We start from the raw sequence: 9,675 nt of genomic DNA on the forward strand, positions 1-9,675 counted from the left end.
TTTTGTGCACCAGGCCTCTAGTCTATATTATAAAAAGCTAGTGGCTGTAACACCGTAACCCCGGAACGACCAAACAACTGGTCACCAGGAGGTGCATTGATGGGTCCCTCCCACAGTGGCGGCAGGAGGGACTTTGGACCCTGTGGTGGTGGTGGGAAGGATTCTGGGTCTCTCGCGATTTTGCATGCTGGGCCTCCAGTGTTAAAATAAATTGCAAGGCAGTGCCTGGACTAAGTGGAAAAGAATATCATGATTGATCAAGGACATCTTGGTTGTGGAAGGGGTGATTAACAGTATCTTTGCTACCTGTTTCTAGCCTCGCTTAGAATATGTGTCACCCTCAAAATAGGTTTCTTCATTAAATCTCTCCTACTCTTGATTATCCTTATAGAATGTCAGATTAATTCTTTTAAATATTACTTTTACTACATCATTCTCCTACTTAACCCTCTAAAGGTCTATCTCCATTTCCCACTTAGTAAATATACTTCCTGTCTAATAATCAAGGTCCTCCACAATTTGTCACCATTTAATGTTCTCATCAACCATACACAAAATCACCTCCCTCACCTATTTCTTAAAAAAAATATTTTTATTGATTTCAGAGAGGAAGGGAGAGTGAGCGCGAGATATAAACATCAATGATGAGAGAGAATCATTGATCGACTGCTTCCTACATGCTCCACAAAAGGGATTGAGCCTGCAACCTGGGCATGTGCCCTGACTGTGACCTCCTGGTTCATAGGTCGACGCTCAACCACTGAGCAACACCGGCTGGGCGAGACCTATTTCTTGTACTCAGAGTACACACTCTAGTCTAAAAGGGTCACTAGTAGGAGCAGGAGATGGGAATTTGTCCAAAGGGGAGCATCTGGATTAAGAGATCAGGATGAGTCAATAACTGGGAGTTTTGAGATGGAGGAGGGTATCAGAAATCTTGGGGAGGGATCCAAGTCAAATCTGAGTGGACAAGCTTTAGCTGAGGCCTGCTCCTTTTGATGGCCTAGTTTCTATCCCAGTTTGGCTGCCCGTTATCAGTTTTAAAGCGGTGCTATTTTATAGCTGTTACTGAATAGGCACCTGATACATACCCCACACATTTTAATCTCTGCGCTTTTAGCATCTTCACTTTAAGTGCCTATTTCCCTCATTTCTGCCTAGTGGAGTCCCACTTATCCTTTGGTGCTCAGCTCCAAACCATCACAGTGAGGCCCTGGTATTTTTCAAATGACCTGCTTCTCAGAGTCCTTAAATTTGACATCATTCCCTAATTCATCTCCATAACTCCACATAGATCTCTCCTAGGTCTATAGTGCTGGCGAGACAGTGACATTCACCACTAGGGCCCATTTTTGCCCAGGCAGTTACATTCAGGGATTTTATGGTAATTGACTTGCTGTCTCATTCAAATGGAGCAGTCTGGATATGAACTAGTGTATTAAGGTGCCTTTTAACTGTTAGATTTAAATACCAGTCTATGGTAACAAAACACTATAAACTAGCAATGAAATGCAGCAGCATAAAGCACAATAAATTCTTATTGCCCATGGCTAAAATGAGACAAAATATTATTCCAGAATAAGGGAGAAAGTAATGCTCTCATGGAAAAATACGAGCAGGTTAACTTTTCCAGCATGCTGAATGGCACCTGAGTGACCCAAGAGTTATTGAATTTAAAAATAATCAATTGCTGTACCCTCTGCTAGTGACTGGGCTATGATGAATAGTTATGACAATTTCTCATGGTGATGAGTCTAAAATAAAAAACTTTACAATGTACACACTTCATTTAGAACAAGTTTACCATTTATAAGCCAAGGAAAACAAGCAGTTTACAGCGTCTATGAACTCTGATCAAAATGATGTGGAAAAACTCAATGCCAAGCTGTATAAGTTATGGGGAACAGACAAGGGCCACTCATTCCTGTATCGGTGTCCTATTTTTACCCAGATCAGAAACAGAGAAATCAGAAGCTTTTCCCCACATGCTATGAGCAGTGTTTGCTAATTTCAGATGATAATGAAAACTAAAGGTAATCTTTCTGTGTTGTATTCCTAAAGATACCTGACCCCATGGCCATGTTGAGAATACATCATCAGCAGTATGACTGGAAACTCAATGGCTTCCTGGTCCTTGCTGGTTGATGGGGATTAAGGGTTCAGAAACTTTTAACTTTGAGCCAAAGGAATAATTCTAGCTGCCATTACCAATATTTGGGATCCAGGACTTGAATGTTCTTGAACAACTCTCTACTACCAGAGGGCACCAGCCATGTGGGCATCAACTTGGTGAAGGTCCCAATGACAGATGCCAGGGAAGCTGTACCTGGTGAAGTTATTTAAACACTTGGTTTGAGGAATCTGTCTGGGTTGGGTGTCCGTCCTACCAATATAAGGCTGGCGTAAATAGAATTGTCTGGCTTTTGGGGGATGCTGATATTTCATCTTTTCTTTGAAACTTGATTAGAGTTGTTGTTTAGTTGGGAGGAAGTCATGGGGGAATACTGGGGTGTGATTGGCAAGAAGAGGAGATACAGGAGCTGTTCCTTACTCATCGTTCGGTGAGTCAGTCTGATATAGAGGATCTGGACTGTGGAATCAGCCCAAGAGGATTCAGAAAGGAGCCACGTTGGAATCTAGACAAGCTAGAGTCCAGACTAAGAACTGCGCTCACCTCATATGGAAAGTCAGCCAAGTTTCCACTGGTGAGTCTGGATTCTGTAGGCAATTTAGTGATTTCCTGTTGGCCACCCCCCACTGCTGCCTCCTTCCCACCTGCAAGCAGTCACCCACCCATAAATCCTGTCCAGCCCTGGACTGCTGCCCAATGTTCCAGAGGGTTGGACTCACCAAGGAGAGCGGAATTCCCAGGGTCCAGGACCAGCTGTGTTCCCAGAGGAGACATCAGCACTGAAGGAAGGTTCGGTCCAGTGGCTGAAAGCAAGGCTCTGATATCCTCTAACTGCGTGGGGACTTGGGGGGGATCTGTGAGAAGGCAGATGGTGAATCAGACAGGTTAAAGCATGAAGGCCATATTAAGGGGGGAATGAGGGGTGAGCATGCGTGTAATTGTGTCTGTGTGTAAGGCAGGCATTACTCTTGTTGCCTTTTAACATAATTTTTCCTATTGAGAAGGCGTGCCTATCAAATTGAGTCTGAATTTCAAACAACACTTGAACCAATAAGGTCAGTAATAAGAATCAGGCATGTAGATTTCAGAAGCTCCTGACTAATACCACTTTATACCACAGGACCACTGGGTCCCTATAAATGTAGGTACATTAAACCACATTGTAAAGACACTCTTAAGAAGCCAACATTTCTTCAGCAATTACAAAACGTCAAGTCCTATATTAAAGAGCTTTCATTTATAACGTCCTTAGAGGGGGGCACTTTATTCTTGTCCCCACGGATAGGGATATGCCACAGGAATTCTTACTTAAAAGGAGCCCATGAGTGGCTTTTTCTATGAGGAAAAGGGTCCATCTATGAAGTCGATGAGTTAACTTGCTTTGTGGTGTGAATTTTTCATGCTCAATAGGACACATAAGCCGGACAGGGATCATTTGCTATTTAAAGTCTGATAAGGAGTCAGGGCTGAAGTCATCAGGGGTCACGTTAACCAGAGCCAAGGTGACAGCAATGGGAAATACAGTGGCTTGCTTGTTATTTCCACTGGACAAATACAGAGGCAAGCGGCTACTGAACCTAGTGGCGGGATGATCCCTGGTTCTCCAGCGAAAGCACAGACACCCGTTCCCCCTCTTCCGGCATCTCCTGATGCCCTGCAATTCACACTCTCAAGGCCGACTCCTACCTTTTCCTCTCCGGCCCTTGCTGGAGCAGAAAGAGAAACAGGAGTGTTGTTCTTGTAATTGATGGTTATTTTAATAGGGTTCAGGGAGGGCCTACTATGTGCTTGCCACCTTGTTAGGTGCTTGTTAGGTCATGATGGTGCCAGAGTCTAGTTCAGAAACATCCAGTTGGGGTTCAGGAACCCTCAGTTTGAGCTGTGGCTCTGTCTTTCAGTAACTTGGGCAAGTCACTAATCCTTCTAGCCTTAGTTTCTTCATCTATTAAATGGAACCTCATCATTTCCAAGATTTCTTTCTGCTCTCAAACACCACGGTTTTAGCAATTGATGGTGGCAGTTTACTCAAACCCAGACTCTTTTCCTCACATCCTTTTCAATATTCCCTCAAGAACAATGAAATTGAATATTGAGGGAAACGGAGTTCCCGCAATATTGCAATTGAATATTTCTTTAAGAATGCTAAAACGCAGTAAGCCTTTGCTTATTTGCTAAAACCCATCAGATCTCCTTGGGCCAAATGTCGACACCTTCTAATGTCCTCACAGTTTCTATGACATTTTTCTTTTTTGGTATATGTCCATTTGATCTTCTCAGGGACACTGTAACTTCTCCAAGGTCAGAGGTCACCCCTTATAGTTGTCCTACATGGAACTTAGAGGCAGCACTTAATGAATAATCATCCAGTGACTATCTGAATAAATGAATAATATTCTGTCTCATTATACTTCAAGTCTCCTTGCTACAGGTTAAATCACAGAACTTGGCGTAAAACTGCAGCTTTATACATGAAATCCCTGATTTAAAAATTAAGCCATATTTTTGGCTGATAAAAAAGGAAGCACTACTTCTAAGTTCATAAACTACCTATAAAACTAACAAACTTTGATTAATAAATCAAGGCTTCTGATTAAGAAAAGCTCTAAACGTAAAAGCCTAAAATAGTGATTTTTTTTTTCTCATCAAGTTTGATTAAAATGGGAAGCCATTCTGCTCTTCAAGCCCCATGCTAACAGTCATACCATATTAGTGCTGAAATGCTGCAAGGACTGGCTCCCAGAATACACACTCTTCATTGGCAAAGCTACAGTAGTAGCTACACATCCTAGGCTTTCATCTCTTTTAGCAGAGGCAATAAGGAAGGGTTATTAGGGAAGAGAAACCCACAGTAAGCACCATAACTCAGTGTGGGGCAACAAGCGTTGGGCCCCCGGCTCCAGACTAGCAGCTCAGACGATGAAACCCAACCCAAAACAAATGACATCCTTCAATGAGCTGATTTTCTCTGACTTCCTAAGACAACTGGAGGTTTATGCAGCCACTGGTGAGACAAAAATCCATCTGGGCCTCTCGGAGTTGGCAGTGGCTGGAGATGCTGGGCTTTGGTATATCCTCAACTTGGGGCGTGAATACAAGTATAATGTTTAATTATTTTTCCCTGGTGAAGTCATAGTGTGTAATTAATCATATTTTTTTCTTTTTTCCCCCTTAGAATGATACCTTTCTCACCAAGAGAAAGTGCTCTAATAATTGCCCTTAAAAAAAAAAGTAAGACAAAAGCAGGCATTTTTTATTCTATTCCACCAACGCCCAGACTCTGTGGTGAAGAGAAACAGAGAGTCCCTAGTCCAAGGGACAAGGGCTGCAGCTCACAACATGCTGAGTCCTGCATTGGGCAACAGCAAGGGATGGTGGTGTCCAAGCAACTGCTGTTCATTTTAAATACCTACTTTATGCCAGGAACTGTGATAGGCTCTTTAATCAGGAGTTCTTATGTTAGAGAGTACTCTAGTCTGAATGTTTGTGTCCCCTCAAATTCATGTGGTGAAATCCTAAACCTATTCCGAGGTGACGGTATTAGATAGTGGGGACTTTGGGAGGTGATTACACCTTAAGGGGATCAGTGTCCTTATAAAAGAGACCCCAGACAGTTGGCCTATCCCTCTGTAGGATGAGGGCACGGCAAGAATCAGGCAGTCTGCAGCCAGAAGAGGGCCTTCACCAGACCCCGACCATGCTGGCACACCAATCCTGGATTTCCAGCATTCAGAAGTCTAAGAAATACATTTCTGTTGTTTATAAGTTACCTCGTCTGTGGTGTTTTATTATAGTGGCTGGAGTGGGCTAAGACAGGAGGGTGTATGTGTGGATTTCATGTGGACTAGACTATGAACTTCCTTAAAGGACATAAAAGTTTTAGCATGTATAAATGTTTCTGGAGGGGGTAATTTAGTTTCATCTGATTCTTAAAGAAGTCCTTGACACAGGTGTTAAGACTAACTGCTTTAGCCTGGCTGGCATGGCTCAGTGGTTGAGCGTCGACCTAAGAACTAGGAGGTCATGGTTCAATTCCCGTCAGGGCATATGTCTGGGTTGCAAGCTGGATCCCCAGTGTGGGGTGATCAGGAGGCAGCTGATCAATGATTCTCTCTCATTATTGTTATTTCTATGTCACTCTCTCTCTCCCCTCATCTCAGAAATAAAAAATACATTAAAAAAAAAAGACTCACTACTTCACTTCTGTTACGCCTGGCCCCATCCACCAATGCGGGCAATCCTTGTTTTGCAGGTCTCCACGCAAGACCAGCATCTAAACTTAGCAAGGTGAAGTAACTTGCCGAAGATCACACAGTGAGTAAGCAGTAGAGCCAGGGTTCGAACTGATGTCTGCCTGGCCCCAAAGTCTGTATTCTTTCTATTGGAAGGCCCTAAGGTGGGGAGAAGGGGAGGGATATTGATTTTATCTTTATGTACGTATTTGGATCATGGAAAAGAGGAGGTGGAGGGTGAGTGAGTCACCCCTGACGGGGCCCACCAGGGGCAGCCAGCCTGGAGGTGTTTACCTAGGATCAGAAGCTGGGTGTTCTCAGTCAGCTCTCCGTGCACATTGGCTGCCCTGCAGGAGTACAGGCCCTGATCCGAGGAGGACACGTCTGTGAGTAGCAAGGATCCCTCGTGCAGATGGTGAGAGGAGCCCAGCTTGCTTTTGTTCCTGAACCAAGTGACTTCAGCTTCAGGCACACCTAGGAAGCAAAAAAAATAAATAAATAAAATAAACTCATCAGCCAAACACGTTCAGGTGATTCTGGAGGTATTTATAGCCTCTTGGCGGGGACTCTGCAGGAAGCATCTGTCTGGGCGTCTTCTACCAGCCTTTGGCCAAACTAAATAATGCCTCGGGCCTCTCTGTTGTCTGGGGGTCTTTTAATTTTCGAACTTACACTGACGAGGCAGGAAGAGAGAGGCCAGTTAAAGAAGAGGAAGTATGTGGCTGGTAAAGGGTACTTCCAAGGTGGAAGGAAAATACAAAGATTCTTTGGAGAAAACATTATCTAAAATAATAAAAGGGTAATATGCTAATTAGACCGGACATCTTCTGGATGTCATTCCGGTCATCCTTCCCGATGAAGCCAGGGCCAGAGGGAAGCCAGCTCAGGTCCCGGGTGCCTGTGGGTGGCCCGAGGGAAGCCAGTCCAGGTCCCAGGTGCCTGCGGGCGGCCCGAGGGAAGCCGGCCCGGGTCCCGGGTGCCTGCAGCTGGCCCACAGGGAGCCAGCCCGGGTCCTGGGTGCCGGAGGGAAACGGTGCTGGCAGCCGGGGGAAGGAAGGCCTACTCTTGCACGAATTTTCATGCATCGGGCCTCTAGTAAAAATATAACAACCAAACCTAGATCTGTCAGTGAATATGAAACAAAATGTTGAATAAGAGAAGTCAGACACAGAAGAGTATCTACTGCATGATTTCCTTTCTCTAAGTAAGAAACAAAGACTGGTAACATCAACCTATGCTGCTAGTAGTCAGGGAAATGGTTGCTGGTAAGGCTCTGTTTTTTGACCTGGGGGCTGGTTTGGTGAGTTTAGCACCTTTATGACATGTGCTCTTTTCTGTAGAGATATAACACTTCAATAAAAGTCACAAAAGCTAAAAGCCACAAAAGTTAATACATTCAAGAACCAGACAAAGGAGAGCTGCTAGATCCTTACCAGAGTTGAGGATACACATAGAAAACATGGCTGTATTTTTGAAGCCTGTGTATTTTCTTAGAACAAGAGGACATGGAACTAAGGTATCAGCGGCACAGAAAAAGAAAGACAGGAAGTACTCTGCTCTCTCCTCAGCCCAAGTTCACTGTCTATGAGAAAGAGCTGGGGAGAGTGTGCAAATATGAATTGGGATTGCACACCTCCTTTAAGAAGTCTGAAGTACTCTGCTCTCTCCTCAGTCCAAGTTCACTGTCTGTGAGAAAGAGCTGGGGAGAGTGTGCGAATATGAATTGGGATTGCACACCTCCTTTAAGAAGTCTTCTAGGGGTGTTACAGACTGAAGGCTTGTGTTCCCACAAAATGATATGTTGAAGCCCTCACCTCAGTGCAATAGTATTCAGAGGTGGGGTCTTTGGAGGCATTTAGATTTAGATGAGGTCATGATGGGCGGAGGGTGGGCCTCATGATGGGACTAGAGCCCTTGTAAGAAGAGATCAGAGGGCTAGTACTCTCGCCAGGTGAGGACCCGGCAAGAAGAAAGCTGCCTGCAAGCCAGAAAGAGAGTTGTCACCAGGAACTGCATGGATCAGCACTTTGATCTAGGAATTCCCAGTCTCCAGAACTGTGAGCTGTAACCTTCTGTTGTTTAAGGCTCCCAGGCTATGGTATTTTGTAATAAACAGTAGCCTGAGTAGACAGCCTTAACTCTTTAGGAAGTTCCTTGTGGTTGACATGCTGATCAGCAGGCCCCAGGTTAGCACAAGCTTGAGATGATCTGCATAAGGCTCCCTCTGAGTGAATTGGGAGACAGATCTTCAGGGAGCAGAAAGCTCCCTCCCTTGCACCCCAGCCTGCTGACCCAGCTCACAAAGTTTACTCAGAATTCTTGGGCATGTCTGCATAAAGCTCTCTCATAGGCTGAGCTCTGAGTGGATTGGGAGACAGATCTTTAGGGAGCAGAAAGCTCCCTCCTTTGCACCCCAGTCTGCGGACCCAGCTCACAAAGTTTACTCAGAATTCTTGGGCATGTATGCAGGGTTTATTTAGAATGTCAAATCCTGGTAAACAGGGTCAAACCAGGACTGGTTAAAGAGCCAGACCTTTTGTCCTGTGCTTTCCCAGAGTTGGAGCTGGATTTTGTCCTTAATGGGCAGCCTACTATTTAGGATGCAGGCACCTTCAAGAGTTACCTGTATACCTGTTCCTTGTCCTTGAATCTGATAAAAATTTACCCCAGTCTACTCTACGCCACCCAGCTGAAGAGCCCCCACTATAGTCCCGGTGCACCCACTGTTCCCGGGCTCCGGTGAGGAAGTGAGGTGGGGTGGGAGCACGGTCTCACCTAACAATGAGCTGCCTTGTGTGAACTCACTGCTGTCCCGGCTGCTCTGCTGCCTCAGGTGGGCTTTTCCAGCCTGGAGCGATGGCCCCAGGCAGGTGGCCAGAGTGTTCAGCCAATTTGTGAGCCCTTTCTCCCTGTTATGGAGAACACAGGAGCGACTCTCTGGTCTTCACTTTTATTCATGTTACCCATAATTCAGTGTGAATCCCTAGGGACCTACATGGTTGTTCAGAGGAAGAGGCGGGGCTGCTGAGAGGGAGTGGAGACTTGGATACGGCACCCCTGATCCATCAGGGAGAGGTTACACATATGGTGACACCTGATGCTCAAATGCATGAGAGTGGCCAGGCTGGCATGGTCTCTGAACACACCTGGACAGAAGATGCAGGTGAGAGGCAGGAAAGCTGATTTTTCATGGCAGCACCACTAGGGAGAGCAAGAGCATCATGATGCCCTGCCATGCCAGCGTGCACTTTGGACTCTGAGCTCAGTTTTTATGTATTAACACCCCCCCCCCCCCCCCCCCCCACACCATGAGGG

General features: G+C 45.4%; 1 protein-coding gene across 1 annotated transcript in view; it reads right to left on the reverse strand.

Annotated features, from left to right (window-relative positions):
• The window catches only part of ADAMTSL1 (ADAMTS-like 1), a 397,951-nt gene that overhangs the window by 65,186 nt on the left and 323,090 nt on the right, over positions 1-9,675 (reverse strand). The window contains exons 23-24 of the mRNA XM_014542360.1: positions 6,655-6,834; positions 2,851-2,985 (exon numbers count right to left, since the gene is read on the reverse strand). Of these exons, the coding sequence (XP_014397846.1) occupies positions 2,851-2,985; positions 6,655-6,834 (315 nt within the window). The remainder of the gene's footprint in view (positions 1-2,850; positions 2,986-6,654; positions 6,835-9,675) is intronic.

The sequence above is a fragment of the Myotis brandtii genome, unplaced genomic scaffold (genome assembly GCF_000412655.1).
Source record: "Myotis brandtii unplaced genomic scaffold, ASM41265v1 scaffold30, whole genome shotgun sequence".
NCBI lineage: Eukaryota > Metazoa > Chordata > Mammalia > Chiroptera > Vespertilionidae > Myotis > Myotis brandtii.